Source organism: Callospermophilus lateralis, chromosome 1, assembly GCF_048772815.1.
Source record: "Callospermophilus lateralis isolate mCalLat2 chromosome 1, mCalLat2.hap1, whole genome shotgun sequence".
NCBI classification, from domain to species: Eukaryota; Metazoa; Chordata; class Mammalia; order Rodentia; family Sciuridae; genus Callospermophilus; species Callospermophilus lateralis.
This window is the reverse complement of record NC_135305.1, coordinates 212,582,664-212,603,888: the sequence shown is the minus strand read 5'-3', so window position 1 is coordinate 212,603,888 and position 21,225 is coordinate 212,582,664. Positions and strand designations below refer to the sequence as shown.

Below are 21,225 nucleotides of genomic sequence, written 5' to 3'. Positions count from 1 at the left end.
CCACCTGCTCTGTGCCCCCATCCCTCCAGGGGATCATGCAGGAGGTGGATGAGCTGCTGGAGACCCCTGGGGACCTGGAGACCCTGCCTCCCTCACAGAAGCACTGCGTGGCCACTCACCTGCTGACAGGTCTGGAGAGTGCCCTGAGAAACCTGAGCAGGGCTCTGCCTGAGGGGAAAGTAACCTTCAATTATTCTGCAGGCACAGGTAAGTCCCTGGGTCTGCTCCAGCCCCTGTTCCTAGCCTCATCCTCTTCTGATCCCACTAGAGCTGAGTGGCCACACTGTACCACAGCGTGACTCACATAAATAATCACAACAGTGAAAAAGGCAAAAAACCAAAAATAGTTCACATTTAGGTAGCAAATAAAAACAGATTCACAAAACTAATGTGGAAGAATACAAATGAATCTTTTTTAAGTATGCTTTGTTTCATTGTGGTAAAATTCACATAACATAAAATTCACCATTTAAGTTCATCACTTATCATTCACCAAAAAATAAAATATGTAAATAAAATTTACTTGTACTACATTTCAGTGGAATCAAGGACATTCACAAACTGATGCAGCCATCACTGTCATTTCTAAGACATTTTTCTCCAAAATTAAACACAGTGCCTCCTCGGCTATCATTCCTCATTCCCACCCGCCCCCCAAACCTGGCATCCACTCACCTGCTTGTTGTCTTAAAGGAGCTGCCTATTCCACTATTTAGTGTAAAGCAAAGTGTGACCTGTCCCTCTAGCTTCTTCCACCTAGAATAATGTGGTTGAGCATGGCATAGCATCACTCCATCCCTCTTCACAGTTGAGTATTATTCCATCCTATAGGTGTTGAGTTGACCCACTCAGCCATGATGAACATTTGGGTTGGTTCCACCTTTTGACTGCTGAAATTGTGCTGCAAAGATATTGATGTATAAGTGTTTGTTTGAATAATTATGTGCAGTTCTTGGAGTATCTACCAAAGAGTAGACTTGCTAGGTACCATGGTAATTCTGGGTTCAATTATGGGGGGAACCACAAGACTGCAAAGTGGATGTATTACTATATATTATACCAGAGGGGTGCTAAGCCTTGGAAAAAAAGTGTTACTTCCGATTAATTTGGTTTTATCACGGCCGTTCTAGTGCAAGTGAGGCGATGTCTCATTGCCAGTTTGAGTTGCATCTCCCTGTTGACTGGTAATGGTTAGCATCTTTTCATGTGTCTCTGGCCATTTGTGTATCTTTTTGGAGAAATGTCTGTTCAAATCCTTTGTGCATTTGTGATTGGGTTGGTCCTTTGGTTCTTGAGTTATAAGAACTTTTCATCTATTTTAACAGGAGACCATTATGAGATGTGCAACTTGGAAATGCTTTCTCCATCCTATAGATTATATTTACACATCTGTGACAATCGTTTCACTTTAATGTCATATGTTTTCAATTTTGAGGAAGTCTACTTTATCTACTTTCTCCTTCATTGTTGTACATTCAGTGTCATATCTAACAATCCATTGCCAAATCCAAGGTCCTCTTATGGGTTTCAGTACTTAGATTGAGGCCTTTGTTCTATTTTGAGTTAATCTGTGTGTGTGGTGTGAGGTAGGGGTCCCTCATCCTTCTTTTTCCTTGGATATCCAGTAATCCCTCATCAATCATTGAAGAGACTGTTCTTATGCCCATTCAATAGTCTTGGTCCCCTGGCTGAAAACCAATTGACTGCAGAGGTGTAGGTTTATTTCTGGCTCACCTTTCCCTCTGACTTCAAGCCAGTACCTGCTTTAGGATCCTCTCATTGACTGTCAGTTCTGAAATCAGGAGTGTGAGTCCTCCCACTTTGTTGCTCTTTTCAGCCACACTTTAATTATTTGAATCTCTTGCAAATGATAACGTTAATGGGCTGTTGGGACATTGATAAGATGACATTGACCCTGTAGATCTCTTTGGAGAGTGTCTCCATCTTACCAATATAATGTTTCCCATTCCATGAACATGAGGTGTTCATGTTAGGGTCTCCTTTCAAAACCATCTATAGTTCTCTAAGGACAAGTCCTGAGTTTCTTAGTTAAATTGATTCCTAATATTTTGTTACAGATTGTGTTCATAAGCAATAAAGTCTCTTATTTTCTTTTCTTGTGATGTATTTATCTGGTTTGGGCATCAGAGTAATACTGGCCTCCAGGAATTACCAGGTGGTGTTATTTGAAAGAGTTTAAAAAGTTGTTCATTCTTCCCTATATTGTTCGTGAATTTCACAATCAAAACCATCTGATTTCAGATGTGCATTTAGGAGGTTTTTCATTATTGCTTCAATCCCTTTACCCATGATAGGTCTCTTCAGATTTTCTACTTCTTCTTGAGTCAGTTTTAGTAGTTTCTGCATCCCTAAGAATTTGTCCATTTCATCTAAGTTTTCTAATTTGTTGGTGCAAAATTGCTCCTACTGTTACAGTTCTTCATAACTTCAGATTTCATATACATGTGTGTATGTACTTACATGTATACACAACATATATATATGAAATAATACATAATATTATATACATATATATATATGTGTCTTTATATACACTTGAATATATGTGTGATTATAGTAAATGGGAACTAAAACAAATACATGTATATCATGTGACATATGTGTACATATATAAAATTCACATACACATATATATTCCTAACATAACTCTTCTTATTCCTACAACTCATAGAACTGTCTGTAAAAGTGCTGAAGCAAGGAGATGGCAATGTCACCTTGAGTCTGAATCAGGCAAAGATGCAGCTGAACTGGAATCTGGCACAGGAATCTGGTCACACAGGTAACATCTGAGATGGGGAGAAGGTGGATGTCCACCTTACACCAGTACCATACTGTTTGGAAGAGGCTTCAGGGAGGGAAAAGATACCCAAGGATGTGAAAAAAATACAGAATTAAAGACTAAAGGGTGATGTGGGTGGGAAGAGGTCACTAGAAGAGTGTCCAAAGGGGAGGTTCGGGGGAGTGATGAGGCCACATTCTGTTGTATGCACGTGTGAATGTGGAGCAGCAAGTCCCACTATTATGTATCATTATAATACAGCAATTCAAAAGGCAGGGGGAGGCCATCTAAGGATGGGGCCTTGGAGGAGACCATGAGACTCACCCGTGACCTCATCCTGCAGGCCCTTCTGTGGTGGGCTTGGTCTCCACTCCAAGGATGGACAAGCTACTTGCTGAGGCTCCCCTGGTCCTGGAGCCTGAGAAGCAGGTGGCTCCCCATGGGATATATGAGGACTTGCTGCCGAGAATCTCACCTGTCCTGCTCTCAGATGTCATCTCAGTCTTTTTGAGCAGCAACAACACCCAGAACCTCAGCTCGCCAGTTACCTTCACCTTCTCCCATCCTGTGAGTGGGGGGTGGGGGACCACGGTGTGGGAAGAGCTCCAGATCCAGGCACACTCTTGTTGTCTGTCTTAAACTTGAGGTTCAGGGGGACTACCCCCAGGTGCCCCCCATCCAGGAAATTCAGCCCTTCCAATGCAGCGCTAAGGGGTCAGTATCTTCAAGCACAAAAAGACCAGCTCACACCTCTGTTCTGTTCCTATAGCTGGTGACCTTTGAGCCAAAGCATGAAGTTCTCTGTGTCTTTTGGGACCATAGCCAGAATGGATGTGGTCACTGGGCCACTGAAGGCTGCAAAACATTGGGCACCAGAGATGGCAGCACCACCTGCCACTGTACCCGCCTCAGCAGCCATGCAATCCTTAGGGCCAGTTACGACGTGCAGGTGAGAGGCTGCCTTCAGCATGGATTGCTACAAAACAGATTTATCCAAATATCACTGCTCAAGTAAAACAAATTTATTATCTCACATTTCTGTGGGTCAGCATCCCAGTGCAGGGAGGGATAGGTTCCTTGCACATGGTCTTACAAGGCTGAAATGATCACATCGACCAGGTCTGCAGACTCACCTGGGACTCATGGCCCTCCGCCCAGCTCCCTGGTTGCAGGCAGAATACAGTTCCCTTCTCTTAGCAGCTTTCATCATGGGACCATACTCCCTTCCTAAAAGCCACCCACATTTTTTTCTCATATGACCTCTTGTAGGCCTTCTTCACCAAGCCTCTGCCCCCTGAAGTCAAAAGCAAGGTGAGCCACCCCAGCCAGAACACGGAGGTGGGAATCCCTGGGGCAGAACCCTGTCAACCCCTTTACCATTAGCTTCCCACCCACCCATGACCCCTCCCCCTCTCACCTCCCCAGAGTCTCTCCCACTTCTTTGACAAAGTCAACAATCTGCACAGAGATTTCAAGCCAGTTGTGGCCAACGACACCATCCAGGTAAGGGCAGGATGCAGGGAAACAGGTGGAAACCTCCCACGGAGGGAAGGGGGCATTGTTGGTCTGGGAGAAGGGGAACAGGCCCAAGCACAGTGAAATCCTGTTCTGAGCTGGCCACTCTCCCAGGGCAGGTGGAAAAGGACACTGGGAGCCACACACACTGTTGGATGCCCATGGGCACTGTCAGTCCTCTTGCTCTCATCCTGGTCTTTGTCATTCTTGACAGTAACAAACCAGGGCTGACCTCTGATGAGCAAGGTCCACCCAGGGAGTCTCAAACCATGCTCATTATCCCCAACTGGACACTATCTGGTCTGCTCTCTGGGGCTGAGTGGTCAAGCTCTTTGTGTGGTGCTTCTGGACCAAGTCCACCTGCTCTGTGCCCCCATCCCTCCAGGGGATCATGCAGGAGGTGGATGAGCTGCTGGAGACCCCTGGGGACCTGGAGACCCTGCCTCCCTCACAGAAGCACAACGTGGCCACTCACCTGCTGACAGGTCTGGAGAGTACCCTGACACACCTGAGCAGGGGTCTGCCTGAGGGGACATCAACTTTCAATTATTCTGCAGGCACACGTAAGTCCCTGGGTCTGCTCCAGCCCCTGTTCATTGCCTCACTCCTCTTCTGATCCCACTAGAGCTGAGTGGCCACACTGTACCTCAGTGACTCACATAAATAATCACAACAGTGAAAAGGCAGAAAACCAAAACTAGTACACATATAGGTAGCAAAATAGAAATAGATTCAGAAAACTAATGTGGTAGAATACAAATGAATCTTTTTAAGTATGCTTTGTTTCATTGTGGTAAAATTCACATAACATAAAATTCACCATTTAAGTTCACCATTTATCATTCACCAAAAAACAAAATATATAAATAAAATCCACCAGTTCTACATTTCAGTGGAATCAAGAACATTCACAAACTGATGCAGCCATCACCTTCATTTCTAAGACATTTTTCTCCAAAATCAAACACAGTGCCTCCTCGGCTTTCATCTCTCATTCCTCCCCTCCCCCAACCCTGGCTTCCACTCACCTGCTTGCTGTCTTAATGGAGCTGCCTGTTCCACCATTTAGTAAAAAGCAATCATACAAAGTGTTACCTGTCCCTCTAGCTTCTTTCACCTAGAATAATGCTTTTGTAATCAGAGTTTAGAAAGAATTCATGTTCATTCTTCCCTATATGGTTGGTGAAATTCAGCCATATGAATTTGGTGAAAATCTGATCTCTCATGTTCATGTAGGAGGTTTTTCACTATTGATTCAATCTCTTTACCTATTATAGGTCTCTTCAAGTTTTCCACTTCTTCTTGAGTCAGTTTTGGTAGTTTCTGTGACCCTCAGAATGTGTCCATTTCATCTCAGTTATCTAATATGTTGGTGCACAATTGCTCCTATGGTTAAAATTCTTCACAACTTCAGATTTCATACACATGTATGTATACACACATAAGTATACACAACACACATATATATACACATTCATATAAAATCTGAAATTACAAAGGATTATATACATATATGTATGTGTACACATATGTGTCTATATATACATATACATATACATGTGTGTGGTTATAGTGAATTGGAAGTTACACATAGGTCCTTGATATATGTGATATACACATGTAGATATTCAATATCCACTATACACATATATATTCCTAACATAACTCTTCTTCTTCCCATGACTCATAGAACTGTCCCTAGAGGTACAGAAACACGGAGTTTGCAATGTCACCTTGAGTCTGAATCAGGCAAAGATGCAGCTGAACTGGAATCTGGCACAGGAATCTTGTTACACAGGTAACATCTGAGATGGGGAGAAGGTGGGATGTCCGCCTTACACCAGTACCATCCTGTTTGGAAGAGGCCTTAGGGTGGGAAAAGATGTACAAGGATGTGAAAAAATACAGAATTAAAGACTTAAGGGTGATGTGGGTGGGAAGAGGTCACTAGAAGAGCCTCCAAAGGGGAGGTTCTGGGGAGTGATGAGGCCACATTCTGTTGTGTGCACGTGTGAATATGGAGCAGCAAGTCCCACTATTATGTATCATTATAATACAACAATTCAAAAGGAAGAGAGGCCATCTAAGGAGGAGGCCCTGGAGGAGACCCTGAGACTCACCCGTGGCCTCGTCCTGCAGGCCCTTCTGTGGTGGGCTTGGTCTCCACCCCAGGGATGGACAAGCTGCTGGCCGAGGCTCCCCTGGTCCTGGAGCCTGAGAAGCAGGTGGCTCCCCATGGAACACACAAGGACTTGCTGCCGACAGTCTCATCTGTTCTGCTCTCAGATGTCGTCTCAGCCTTTTTGAGTAGCAACAACACCCAGAACATCAGCTCGCCAGTTACCTTCACCTTCTCCCATCCTGTGAGTTGCAGGAGCAGGGGGGACCACGTGTGGGAAGATCCCCAGGCCCAGGCACACCCTTGTTGTCCTCTTAAACTTGAGGTTCAGCAGGACTCCACACAGGAAAGCCAGCCCTTCCTGGGTCAGCATCTCTGAGCACAGGAAGACCAGCTCACACCCCTGTCCTGTTACTACAGCTGGTGACACCTGCACCAAGGCACAAGGTGCTCTGTGTCTCCTGGGACCACAGCCAGAATGGGAGTCACTGGACCACTGCAGGCTGCAGGACAGTGAGCACCGGAGGTGACAGCACCACCTGCCACTGTACCCACCTCAGCAGCTTTGCCGTCCTCATGGTCCATTACCACGTGCAGGTGAGAGGCTGCCTTCAGCATCGATTGCTGCAAAACACACTTATCAAATGTCGCTGCTGAAGTAAAACAAATTTGTTCCCTTGCGGTTTCTGTGGGTCAGCAACCCAGCAGAGGGGGATGAGTTCCTTGTACAGGTTCTAAAAGACTGACAAGATCACATCAGCCAGGGCCGCAGTCTCTCCTGGGTCTTGCAGCCCTCTTCCAGCTCCCTGGTTGCAGGCAGAGTCCAGTTACCTTCTCTTAGCAGCTGTCAGGGGGGACCACACTCAGTTCCTAAGAGCCACCCACATTTCCTCTCCTATGACCCCTGGTTGGCCTTCTCACAAAATGTTCCTATCTGAAAACCAGCATGAAAATGTCCCTTATATAGAATCCCTCTCAAATTTTGAATCTGTTTTCCCAGGAAGAACCAGATCTTTAAAGCAATTGCTTGATTACACCAGATCAGGAGAATAAACTCCCTAATCTAAAAGTCAACAGATGGAGTCCTAAATTCCACCTGCAAAATCCCTCTACAGCAACACCTAGTTTATCAGAGAATTTAATAATTAGAAGAAGGTTTGTGTAACAGCAGGGGGTGGACATATGAAGACCACGTTAGAATTCTACTTACCACCAGGGTCTGTAAGTCAACCATGGTCAGGTTTCAGGTTTACAAAAAAGGAAGGTCTGGTGAAGGTGGAGGTCAGAGGGGGTCCGGGGAGTCAGGAGGATGGCTGGACCTGGGGCTGTTTACCTCCTCCTCTACCCAACTGATTGGACACCTCTGCTTCCCCAGGTTCAGACTCTCAGGTGAGCTCACAGTATGGGTATTTCCTGTGAGCACCTGTGACCATGAGCATGACAAAGATCTCAGCCAAGAGCTTTTTATATATTACGGAAATTAGATTTTGTCTTTACATCAGAAGTTCTCAAAATTCATCACGTGTTAATATCACTGGGAGGACCGTTTATTTTTAAGTGCTTTCTTAGGAAACAATTTCAATTTTTTGATACATTTCAAGAACAAAAAATAGAAGAAATAGATCAGATACTTGGTTAAAGGAAGAAAATTAATGATGATGGCAATTTAAAATTTACACTTTCCCACCTATTTCTCCAAGTCCTCTTAAAACAATGAGGAAATGAAAAGAGAACACACCACCCATTACTCTTTACCCAGAGGCATCTATTTTGAAAGTTTTGCCTCTGTTTCATTTATCAGGTGTCATTCTTTCCCTCTGCTCCTCCTCTGTCCTGCCTCCTAATTTCCCAATTTTGTCTTTACACCAGAGTCTCAAATGTAGCATGCACAAATGTCACCTGCAGGGTTTGTACTTTGTTTTCAAACATTTTCTTGGGAAACCATTTCAAATTTACAGATATGTTGCAAAAACAAAATCCGCACAAACAACATCTGTGTGCACTTCATCCAAATGTGCCTGCTTTGAAATGTTGCCTTCATTATTTACCATTTGAACATTTCCCCTCCCTCTTTCCTCTTCTCTCCTCTTCCCCTCAATTACATTGAAATAGAATTGATGGTGGGCTTTTAAATGTCCTTATGGCTTTAAGATGACTTTCAGAAAGAAGTGTGGGAAAGGTGAATTTTAAGCTACTGTTGTCATTCATTTAATTTTTTTAACCAAGTATCTAATTCTGACTACACAGGGACTTGTGGCCAGTAAGAAACAGGCAGAGCTGGACTGAGGCCAGTGGTGTCTGGGATGGGAGGTTAATGCCTGGACACTGAGGTGCAGGTTCTGTCCTGTGGCCTTATGGGACAGGGACAGAGGGACCCTCAGCATGGGCTTCACACACACTCAATTACACATCAACATACCACCTTACTGTGGCCCAAAGTCAGAAATCCTGGGTCTCCTCCTTGAGTTAGGACTCTACACATCCGGGCCCTTCTAGCCGCTTACCTGCTCCATTCAGAAAACCTTACAGTCCAACCTTCTGAACCTGGAGCGCCCCCCCCCATCAACTTCACACCTAGACCCAGTCCCTCCATTACGGAATCTGCTGCACCAAATGACAGAGCAGGGCACGTGGCTGTGAAGGCTCCTCTTTCTGTCCCAGGACAACGACCCTGTGCTGGACTTCATCACCTGCGTGGGGCTGGGCGTGTCACTGCTGTGCCTGGTCCTGGCGGCCCTCACCTTCCTCCTGTGCAGAGCCATCCAGAACACCAGCACCTCCCTGCACCTGCAGCTCTCACTCTGCCTCCTGCTGGCCCACCTGCTCTTCCTCACGGCCATCGACAGAACCCAGCCCAAGGTACCCAGGTGTCCCTGCCCCACCCGCCCAGGGGTGCTGAACTCAGGAGACAGGCTGCCTGGGCTCTTAATCAAACAGCCTGGGCTCCCGGGGATGTCCAGAGGAGGTCAATGCCCATTTCACGTTGACGGATTCAACGAGAAAATGAACCCTCTTTACAACTCCATCACCCACATCTCTTGTTGCTTAGCAACTGGGCTTGCATCCTGGGGAAGTTCCTTCATTAGGGGACCCTTAGGATGAACTGACGCAAACTCTAGATGGCATCCGTCAATCACTGGACGTGGCCTCCTGATTCAATCAGGAGACACGAAGGAGGCGACTGGGCTGATGTCTCGCGGCACCCCGTTTTACAGCAGACATTTTTTACCAGGAGAAAAAGGAGATTCTACTGAATTTTTAATTTGGTTAATCAAGTCCTTCGTTTTCAGAATTTCTATTTGGTTCATTTTTAGATTCTGGCTTTAGTGAAATTTTCTTCCACTTCCTGTATCTTCTCCAAATTCATTCCTTACATATTCTTTTAGCTCTTTCAACATTTTAACTAGGAGCTTTCTAAATTCTTCTCCAACATTTCCTCTACTGTCGTGCCTACAGAGTCAGTTGTTGGAGTGCTGTGGGCTGTGTGGTTTGCTCCCTTGCTCTTTCCTGCTGCTTGTAGGTCTGCCCACGTTCTGGGTTGATTATCTTCTCTGCTTTGATGCACAGGATTATTTAATGAGCTTCTGTCTCTTAAGAGCCCAGGGATGGGTGAATATCCAGCTACTGACACTGTCATTCAATGTGCGCCCACAGCTGTTCCCAGGATCAGCACCATTTGGAGAAGATACTAAACCCTGTGAACTACAGTCATTTCTAAAATAATGTTAAAATCATAGTGCAGTAAATGCATAAGACGTCACATGATCATTGGTTGCCATTTGTAAGTATTAGGTCCTGTGGGTCATTGTGTGGCCCTGCTGTTCTGTAACCTGCAGCACAGCAGGTTTGTTCACAAGAGCATCCCCACTACTGCATGAGGAATGCCGCAGGGCAGCCCTGGGAGGTTGTGACGTCACCACTACTGCATGAGGAACTCTTCGGGGCAGCACTGGGAGGCTGTAACGTCACTGGGCAGCAGGACCTCTCCAGCTCTGCTGTGATCTATGGGAGCACACACGCAGCCCATGACTGAAGCACCACAGTGCAGGGCCTGGTGCACAGCAGATTCCCCCATCACAGGGCGCAGGGGGCATCCCAGGCCACGCCCGGACCCTGACTGCTGCCCTGGGATCTCTCTCCTCCCCAGGTGCTGTGTGCGGTCACCGCAGGCGCCCTGCACTACCTCTACCTGGCCTCCTTCACCTGGATGCTGCTGGAAGGGCTGTTCCTCTTCCTTACAGCACGGAACCTGACTGTGCTCAGTTCCTCCAGCAGAAACAGGCTCATGAGGAGGCTCATGTTCCCCGTGGGCTACGGGGTCCCGGCTGCCATCGTGGCTGTGTCTGCAGCAGCCAGACCTCACCTGTATGGCACCTCTACTCGGTAAATACGCACCCCACTTGTCCTTTTCCTCTCAAGCATGTCCACGATCATCACTTGAACCAAAGTAGCATTTTGAGTATTTCAGAGCTTAAGCAGTAGAGTGTACTGTGACATATCACACATACAGGGAGTCTGACTTCCCGTCCTTATGGTTGGGCATGTGTGGAGTGACTCTGGTCGTGGAGTCCTACATGAACACAGCAAAGTGATGTTGTTCTCTCTCTTGCTCAGGTGCTGGCTCAATCCAGAACAGGGGTTTGTGTGGGGCTTCCTTGGACCCGCCTGTGCCATCTCTTGTGTGAGTAATGTCATCAGAGTTCCTTGTTGTCCACATGAGGGTCACTAGAAGAGCAGGATATTAAGGATGGTGATATAACAGGATTATCCCTGGATTGTTACGGGTTGCGTTGGGTTTTCCAAGACTTGTACCTCTACAAATTCTAACCCTATTGCCAAATACTAAAAGCCACTCGGTTGTATAATTGATGCTGCAAGGGCTAGAATGGAGAGATAACAGATTTAAATTTTTATTCAATAAAACTTTGACATGGGGGATGTGGGGGTGTAGCTCAAGGGCAGAGAGCTTGCCTGGTATGCACTAGGGTCTGGGTTCTCTCCCCAAAACTGCAAAAGAGAAAAGAAAATATTTATAAACATTCTGCAGTTTCTTTTGGGGGAGTCTTTTAGTTATATGTGATGGTAGAATCCATCTGATATAATTACACAAGCATGGAATATACCTTATCTAGTTAAGAGCCCATTCTCGTGAATGTACATGATGGTGGGATTCACGGTGATGTTGTCATATATGTACACAGGAAAATTATGTCAGATTCATGCTGCTGTCTTTCCTTTGCTTCTTCGTTTCTTGAAGGTCAATATGGTTTTCTTCCTGATGACCCTCTGTATTGTGAAGAGCAAGCTGTCCTCCATCAACAGAGATGTGTCCACCCTCCAGAACACGAGGTGAGATGGACCAGGGGACATAGATGACAATGATGCCCAAAGCAGAGCCATGTGCCTGAACAGCCCCTCATGTCCCTCCTCCGGGGCTTCTGAGTGGCCCACAATTAAGAAATGCAGCTCCACTTCTATGGCTGCCATCTCAGACTCAGGGCTCTGCTGCTTACTCCAGTTCAATCCTCCAGAGGGCAGGGTTGTTCCTTCACTCAGCATCTTGTGTAAAATTCATGCTCTTTCTTCTGGGTTTCTCTGATTAACCTTTCAAATTTTTGCATATCATCATTTAGTTGTATTAGACACTTGAACAGAGCATACGATTAATGAAAACAGAAATTTTGCCCTGTGTTTGTTTTCTGAGACACAGTCTCACTATGTTTCCCAGGTTGGCCTCCAATTCCTGGGCTCAACCAATTCTCTTGCCTCAGCCTCCTGAGTACCTGGGGCAACAGGTGTGCACCACTGCCCCCAGCTTCTCTTTGTAATTTTTTATGTCCCAGCCCTAGCACGGGGCATCCTCAGTAATGCTGGAATAATGAAATTAAGGATCTTCATGGAACATCATAAAACTCTTTGAAGTAAGCTTATGAATATTCACTGTCCTGGGTCCAAGTCAAAAAGCTATCCTTGACCCAAAATGGCATTTCTATTGTGGGGTATCACTGAGAGTAAAAATCAGAGCTCAGTCCAAGAAATCGCTTACAGGGGAGAGTAGGTGCATCCATGGGTGGAGAGGAGAACAGCCTGATTTTGTTGTGGGTGCATTATAAGCCTCCATTCTGCCCCAACCTAGGATGCTGACATTTAAAGCAATGGCTCATCTCTTCATCTTGGGCTGCACCTGGTGTCTGGGTGTCCTGCAGGTGGGCTCCCTGGCCCCCATCATGGCCTACCTCTTCACCATCGTCAACAGCCTGCAGGGTGTCTTCATCTTCCTGGTGTACTGCCTCCTCAGCCAACAGGTACCCCTGCCCAGCTACCACCCATGCCTCCCCACCCATACCAATCTCTGTGAGCTAACCCAGAGCGTGGGTTGCCTCTGCAGGTCCAGGAGCAGTACAGGAAATGGTTCAAGAGGATCTGGAAATGGACAACTGAATCTGAGTCCTACACTCTCTCTAGCAAGGCTGTGTCTGACACCTCCAGACCCAGCACGGTAGGGACACTCCCTGCTCCCAGAGCTCATGTTCCTGGTATTGGCAGGATTTCTCTCCTCCTGTACACAGACCATGCTTCCCCTGCCTCCTGGACTCCACCATCATGCCTGCCTGTCCACTGACCTTACATGATTCTCTCTCCCTCCCACCCACCTCCTTCCCTCTTATTATCATTGTGTCCCCACCCTTATCTGAATCTCCTAAAGACCCTGGTGATGACCTTAAGCTCACCTGGACAATCCAGGACAATTATCTCATCTCAAGATGCTTAACATGCATGATCCCACTGATATGTGAAATGCAAACATTGATCTTATAGAAAAAAAAGAGTTGAAGAGTGGTTCCCAGAGGCTGGGGAGGAGGGGGTGGGAAAAGCTTGATCAGGGGGTACTAAGTTACAGTTAGGAGAAAGAAGCTCTGTGGTGTGTCGCACAGTAGGTCACTAGACCACAAAGTGTGCTGTGCCTTTCCAACAGCTCTGAGGGACTGGGGGCTTCTCAGTGGGAGAGCCCTTGCCTGGCATATGCAAGGCCCCAGGCTCCATCCCAATGCCACATCTCCTTAAAAGCCAGAAGAAAAAATTTTGAGATTTTGCCACAAATAACTAATGCATGTTGGAGGAGATAGTTATGTTTAACCTGATGTAAACACTCACACTGTAGACAGGCAGGAAAACATCCCATTATACCATTAATATGTGCCATCTAAATAGACTTAATGTAAAATTAGATTTTTTTAATCTTTAACATACTCCTTCTTGAGAAGTTCCTTTTCCAGGCATGGTAACACTCACAGGCTATGGGATTAGGGTGTGGACATCTTTGGGGTCATTATTTTGTCCACCACATCAATTACAATAGGTTGGGTTTCTCTCTCATGGAGCCGTCAAAATCTGCCTCATGTTGTAGATAATTGAATGGATTCACCACCCCATCCCTCCACCACAGCCCTAGGAATGATATACACATTGGGGAAAAGAAACACCACTTTTTGTCTAGAAAATAGGAAGCCATCAGATGGGGAAATTCAGGTGTTTCTACCATCTTGGGCACTGGACCGCTGTGTTGTTTCCCTGATGTCATTTTATCTTCCAGTGTCTCCTTAAATTGGGCATCTCTAGGGTTTGAGTTATTGGAGAATATTCCTCTCATTTTGGAATGCCTTCCTTGGCTCATTTAATAAAAACAAAATATTTGTCTTGTAATCAGTTCTGAATAAGTTTCTGAAGCACAGCATTTATAAGGCTCAAGTGAGGTTGCCCGTGGAAAACACTAGAAGTGTGCCGAGCTTCCACAGATGCAGGAATAAATAATTCCCTGGGGACATGGAAGATATGGAAAGAGAGAATTCAACACTCCTTCCTTTAATAGTAGATGATGGGCAATAGATAACAATGGCAGCCTTTCCTTAATGTTCTTCCTGTTCTCAGAAAAACACATACCCTGAAGTGGAGTTCAGATACATCTTTTTTTTTTTTGGCAGAGAGGTACCATGGATTGAACTCAGGGGCTCAACCACTGACCCACATCCCACCCCCACACTGTATTTTATTTAGAGACAGGGTCTCACTGAGTAGCTTAGTGTCTCACTGTTGCTGAGAATGGCTTTGAGCTCATGATCCTCCTGCCTCAGCCTCTCAAGCTGCTGGGATTACAGGCAGGGACCACCATACCTGGTTCAGATCCATCTTTTGAAAGATACATTTTTTGTGTGTTTTTGCAGCACATTTATGTGCTCTTATCTTCTGTAACTTAAGGGTTAGGAAATGTAGGAAGATGAGACTTCTGAGAAAGACAAAAATCAACAAAATTAAATCAAATATAGCCTGTTGGTCAAGTCCTAAGAAATCCATCAGGCAAGACAATTTTGTGATTGAAATCTTCCTTTGAAAAGTGTGTGTGTGTATGTGTGTGTGTGTGTGTGTATGAGAGAGAAAGAGAGGGAGAGAGAGAGAGACTAAACTCCATAAACATATATGATTATTATTTGCTGACTAAACATTTCAAAAACTAGGGAGCAGGATGGTCGCTAAGATCTGCCAGTTGTCATCCCCCAGGCACAACAGGTTTAACAGATATAATTTAAAAATTCCCTGTGTATATTTGAGGTGTGCCACGTGAATATAGGATACAAACAGAAAATAAAATGGTTACTGTAATAAGGCAAATTAACTTATCCACCATCTCATATTCATTTTTTTAAATCAAGCAGCTAAAATCTATTTATATAACAAATTTCTTCTTTCCTTTTTTTAAATGTAACTTCTAAGTTATTTTTCGACAATCTTATATGTCATTTTTAAATAATTATCATTCCAGACTGATTAGAAAGACCATCTGAGCTACAGCCTCCTTCCTCATGGACAATCTGAACTGCCACTGGGTCACTTTTTAGCCATTAGGACAGGACAAAGACTCTGTGCTATGTGTTTCAAGAAATCCATGGTTTTGACCATCTGAAAGGATTCTTGGAGGTCATGATCGACATTCAACTCCTGCAGAACCTGAAATGTGTCCATGCCTGACATGGTGCTGAGCAAAGTCAACATCCAGATGCCATCTGCAGCCCAATTCCTCAGTTTCTCTGTTAAACGTTCTTCTACTGCCCCCCTTCCTATGAGGCCTCTTCCACATGCACAAATTCTAGAAGCAAAAAACTAGACTCCCAGGATGCTCATATCAACAATATTTAAAAGGACTTGGATTTTTGTGCTTTAAAATTTTTAACAAAAAAATAAAGAAGAAAAGAAAACATAAAAGGATTGTATGGAAATATTGTGGTGTCTGCAAGGAAGATGACATACCCTATGTGAGATTTGGACTTTTCAGGATATGGAAGGCTCCCAAGAATGCCATATCCCACTTAAATCTTTCATAACGGTGAAGTCATGGCCAAATTGCCAAGTAAATAGATCCCCAGATAATGTCATGACAGATGTGTTAGTGAAATCAGGAGGAGGAGATAAGACTGAGCAGACAGGGAGATTGGCCTGGGTCACTTCCTGGGCAGTGAGTACAAACAGCACCTGCAGATATTTGCTAAGAAATCACAAAAAGACTAATTTTAAGTCAGGACCTATGTGACTCTGGTCCTTGCTTCTCCACAGAAGAAAAAATGCCTGATGGACATTTTGACTGGACTGAAGGCTGCATGGACACTGTGTGCCATGCCCAGGAGTGGGCAGGGGGTTGACTTCCTTAAACCTTAGATCTATATAAACCCCTAGACAATAGCCACACTTCAGTGTCCCTCTCTGGGACCCCTCCCTCTTGGGGAGCTCTGCTTTCTATTAGTCTAATAAATCCTGTTACTTTGCTCTCACTCTTGCGTCCATAGAAGTTTATTCTTTAAATTTATGAGAGAAAGAACCCAACCCCGTGCTCTGTGCTACATTAGTAATAATCTTGTTTTCATTCCAAAAGTAATTTAAATCAGAATTTTTGCCTTAAATAAAAGCCATTAAATATTTTCATACTCCAAATTTTATAAATAAAATGCAGATACATATTTTTCCATATGTGTAATGTTTATCTCTGGGTCTTGAGTTTTAGAAAGAAGTTCTCCTTTTGACATTTTTTAAGCCTTTAGGCAATGGGATAGATCACTTTTGCAATAGAAAATAACTAAATTGTCTCAAGGATCACCATGCCTCTGTTCACAACAACATCACTAAGCAGTGGGTAAGAAAGAGGTTAGGAATTACACAGGCAGGTTAGGCATAAATACAATGATAGAGTTGTTTCTTTGGAACTCTTTAATTATACTGCCACAGTAATCAGAGAAAAGGACATAAAAATTGAAAATCTTACATCTCCCACCAAACCCAAGTCCCTTTACTCCCCTGCTGGAAAAGGTCCCAATGAATCAAGGGCAGTTTGGGGGGTGAGGAAAAATCATTTATTTGCTAACAAAACGGAACTGATGGAGGGCTAGCAGCCTGAAAGACTTCCTTAACTCAGCAGATGCTTGAGCTCCTTTCAATCTTCAGGCAAGGGGGAAAGAAGGGGAGTTAGGTTAGGAAATGACAGGTGACCAGACTTCTAGACATCTCTCCAATGGCCCCACGCTGGCCACCTATTGATCATGGTGCTCCTGTAAATCCCGAAAATGTCTTAGTTATGCTTATCTTGGTATCATCAGCCTTGAAGGGGGAAGAGAGAGATTAGGGAGGGTTCAGACAAATCAGATTTGTGCTGCTAGTTTGGGGGAAACATACCTCAAAAGATGAACACACCTATATGCAGAATGGAGCAGAAACAGTCTCATCAGTGGTCGGGGCAGCAAAGGGGGTGGACATGATATGGAGGCAGAGATGCTGAGGCAGTTCACAGCTGCACAGGCCCAGGAGAAGCGCTGTTGACAGAAGAGTTCAAGCCCCTCAAGGGCAGCACCAGCCACTGTTACCACGCAACGTGGATCAACCTCACTGACATGGTATTGAGGGGTGCCACGTGAATACAGGTTACATACAGTGGAAAAAACAACTGAAGAGGGCTCTGTATGGTTCAATCCCCATGAACAGGAAGTGAAAACTTATGGTGGTAGAACTCAGAGCAGTGGTGACCTCTGGGGACAGGGTTTACAGACTGGGGTGGAGTCCAAGGGAGACTTCTGCAGTGATGAAGTATTTACTTTTTGATGGGGTAGTAGTCAGTGTAGATATACATAAAACTCATCAAGGTTCACACTAAGATTTATGAACTTTGGTGTAAATCATCCCTCAAATAACAGTATTATAAAACATAAAAGAACACAGTGAGAAGACACACAAATGGACACCATGCTGAGTCAGAGCACCATGGAAAGTCACTCCCTGTCCCTCACACGGAGGCCTCTAGTACTCCCCTCAACTTACTGAGCCCCAGCTTCCACATTAACACAGGACCCACCTCAAGGCATCGCTGAGGAGACTAAGAGATACAGTGCCTCCGGCAGAGCCTGCAGTCTATTAACAGCAAGCTCTAAGGGCGAGTGGCTATCACAGGGTGTAGGGCTAAATGGCCACACTTAGGGGAAAATGGCCAGTTTATAAAAGTAATGGTTCACTGGAAATGCACAAAATGTGAAAAGCTTTCTTTAATTCCATTGCTTCAAAATATACACATGCACTTAATAACTGATGTAACTATTCAGTTCTCCATCACCATGGTGGGAGTATAACATACCTCTCTCAGTAAATGACTGATCAGAAATCAATATTTATAAGTGTGTGTTTACACAAATAATATGCTTGATCCAGTGGGCTAATGTAGAACTTAATACATTGATTTCAACCACCATGAAGTGTTTATACAAACGGACATGATGAATGCATCAGTTTGAGATTTGTGGTAAAATAAACAAACACACACCCATTCTCTCCTATTCTTTCCTCAAAAACAATGTCTTATGTTAGTAAGAAATGCATTCTTTTCGTATAACAAGAAATAAACAGGCCAGAGCTAGTTTCATCTGCTGGATGTGAAAACATGAGACACATGCTAACAAGTATTCTGAGAACAACCCAAATGTTTACACTTCCACAAACCCACAGCTAACTGACGAGGGGCTACTGTAGGAGTGAGACGCTGACAAAGGCAAACCACCTTTCCTGATGTTCTCCCTGCCACTGTGGGTTCTTTTGTGCATGGCAAGTGAGGAGCTGTGCCTGAAGGCTTTCTCACACTGATTGCATTGGTAGGGTCTCCCCAAGGTGTGGGTTCTCACATGCACAATGAGGTGTGAAGACTGGCAGAAGGCTCGCCCACACTCCTGGCACGCATAGGGCTTCTTGCCACTGTGAGTCCTCACGTGTTTTTTGAGAGACGAAGTATGACTAAAAGCTTGTCCACACTCCTGGCACTGGTAGGTCTTCTCTCCAGTGTAAGTCTGCATGTGACTCTTGAGGGTGGACAGATGACTCTAGACCTGACCGCAGGTCACACAATGATACAACAACTCCCCCATGTGGATCCTCTTGTGCACGTTCAGGTGTGTGCTGGTCTAAAATTGCTTCCCACACTGAGTGCACTCATAGGGTTTCTCTCTGGTGTAAGTTCACTGGTGCGTCTTCAATGATGAATGTTCCCTGAAGGCTTTCCCACACTGGCTGCACGTGAAGGGCTTCTTTCCAGTGTGAGTTCTCACGTGGCTCCGGAGAGATGAGGGCTGGTTGAAGGCTTTCCCACAGTCTTTGCATGCATAGGGCTTCTCTCCTGTGTGGTTTCTCTGGTGCAGAATCAGGTTGAAGTTCCTGGTGAAGGTTTTCCCACACTGACTGCATTCAAAGGGCTTCTCTCCAGTGTGAGTTCTCAGGTGTCTCCTCAGATTCAAGGAATACTTGAAGGCCTGTCCACATTCTTGGAACTGGAAGAATTTCTATGCAGTATGAACTTCTTGTGCCTCAAAAGGTCAGAGCTGTAGCAGAAGGACTTTTCACACTGATCACATGCATAAGACTTATCCATGCTGAGGATTTTTTCAGGTGTGATTAGGTGAGTGTTCTGGAAGAAGGACTTCCTGCTCTCTTGACATTCATGGGGGTCCTCTCCAGCAGAAATTGCCTGAAATATTGTTTCAATAGTACTAAAGAGTTTCCCTGGCTCATTATAATCATAGAGATCTTCTCCAGGCTGTGGTTGCTCCTCTCGGTTAAGGAAAATGTGAAGACAAAGCTTTATCACACTCAGAGATTGTCTTCCCCATGGAAGCTGAATTCAGGAGAAAGTCAGTCCTACATCTACTCAGAGTTCCCTCAAGAGGCACAGGGTGGACACTCTCCACCAGAGCTCTTTTCATTACTTTCCTAGGGCTTCTTAGATGAGAAGTTTTCTGAATTGTTTAAGCAAAATTAAGTTTTGAAAACCCAATACCTGCATGCAATCTGTGAAAATGATTACTGAAGGACACTCTGAAGATACAAGGGTTTCTTTCCAGGGCTGGGGATGGAACCCAGGTTATCTCAAATGCTAAGTCCATGTGCTATTATTCACACCCTGGCACCAAGACACAAGTCTTAATCTACATTTAAAGTTTTCTCCAACTTAGGACATTCACTGACTTAAAAATAAAACTGCTTCCTCCTGGGAAAGCACCCTTTGCCACCAATCTCTCTCTCAGCTCTTAGGCAGCTTTTCTACCCTATGGCAACCACAGACTTGTCCTACTATAGAGATCCAAGAGTAACCCCTTGTGAATCTTATCTGTTTTGTGTCAATGGAAAAATCCCCACAGAAATATCTTGGCTGGGAATTGATTCTTGGGGTTGAAGTGGAGGTTCTGAAATGAATTAGGGAGTAAAAGAATTAAAGACACAGAGAAAGAAACTCTGGGATCAAGATGACCAAAAAGCATAATAAGGCTAGTGTGGATTTTTTCAATACTGATCCCAAACATAGGAAGACTATTGCAAAGAGGAAGAATGTATCAGAGAGCCAAGCTAAATTACTGAAGTCATTTGACTATGTGCAGAGTTACGTAATCACAGAACAAGGGATAAGAATCATAGACAATTTGCTGAGAAAAGATTCCATGAAGACGGGGATTGAAACTAAAGGGAAATACTAGCAAGAATGTACAGTGAGGAGGTACAGATAAAATACATGCATAAAAATAGTAAAAATGAAGAGGAGGAGGGACAAATATTTCTGTCAAATCAGAGGAATATATTAAAGATAAAAAGGAAAGGTTGATTTTCTAAAGGAGCTCAACCTAACATCCCTCTCATTCAAGGCACTGAGAATGTCCCCTGATGACAATTTCCAACTCTTACGCCCCTTTTGCCTCCTAGAGCTGGTGCTCACCAGGTCTGCCTGAACTCACCTAAACAGGTCTCTGGGAAGACTCCTCTCTCAGGGCTCCACAGCTCCTCTCTTTACTTACAGTGGGACAACGTACTGGGTTTGCCAAGTTCATCTCCTGCTTGTGGGAAAGAAGATGCCCAGTGTGGGATGACCATGCCCTACCATGTCCCAGATGTAGACTGACATCCCAAACATCCTTGAGGTTCTAGAAATTCATGCCTGAATCCTGAGGGACACAGCTAAGGTCTTTCACTAATGAACAGAATCCCAGCCTCTTCACTAGGACATAAAGGACAGGGGGATCCCTGGTCCCAAAACCAGGGCCAGGCTCAGAGATATACTTGAGAATCCTGGAAGCTTTTAATCATGGAGAGACAAAGCAGAGGACAAATATTCACCTCCATGGGGAGGCCACAGGAGCATCATGAGGACGTCCTGGCTGGTCTGTCTGCCTCTGGATCTCCCAGACATCTGATCAATTTGTTGAACTCCATTGCTTGGAAGAAATTC

The 21,225-nt window shown here is 44.8% G+C and overlaps 1 protein-coding gene and 1 pseudogene across 1 annotated transcript in view; one reads left to right on the top strand and one right to left on the bottom strand.

The window, feature by feature from the left end:
- The window catches only part of LOC143400055 (adhesion G protein-coupled receptor E2-like), a 35,888-nt gene extending 20,549 nt beyond the window's left edge, over nucleotides 1-15,339 (top strand). The window contains exons 8-18 of the mRNA XM_077110239.1: nucleotides 30-207; nucleotides 2,693-2,800; nucleotides 3,144-3,367; nucleotides 3,570-3,749; nucleotides 9,096-9,293; nucleotides 10,582-10,817; nucleotides 11,049-11,115; nucleotides 11,692-11,783; nucleotides 12,571-12,739; nucleotides 12,823-12,933; nucleotides 15,253-15,339. Of these exons, the coding sequence (XP_076966354.1) occupies nucleotides 30-207; nucleotides 2,693-2,800; nucleotides 3,144-3,367; nucleotides 3,570-3,749; nucleotides 9,096-9,293; nucleotides 10,582-10,817; nucleotides 11,049-11,115; nucleotides 11,692-11,783; nucleotides 12,571-12,739; nucleotides 12,823-12,933; nucleotides 15,253-15,261 (1,572 nt within the window). The 3' untranslated portion in view covers nucleotides 15,262-15,339. The remainder of the gene's footprint in view (nucleotides 1-29; nucleotides 208-2,692; nucleotides 2,801-3,143; nucleotides 3,368-3,569; nucleotides 3,750-9,095; nucleotides 9,294-10,581; nucleotides 10,818-11,048; nucleotides 11,116-11,691; nucleotides 11,784-12,570; nucleotides 12,740-12,822; nucleotides 12,934-15,252) is intronic.
- Nucleotides 15,340-18,445: 3,106 nt separating this feature from the next.
- Nucleotides 18,446-20,910, bottom strand: LOC143400046 (uncharacterized; annotated as a pseudogene).
- Nucleotides 20,911-21,225: the final 315 nt, after the last annotated feature.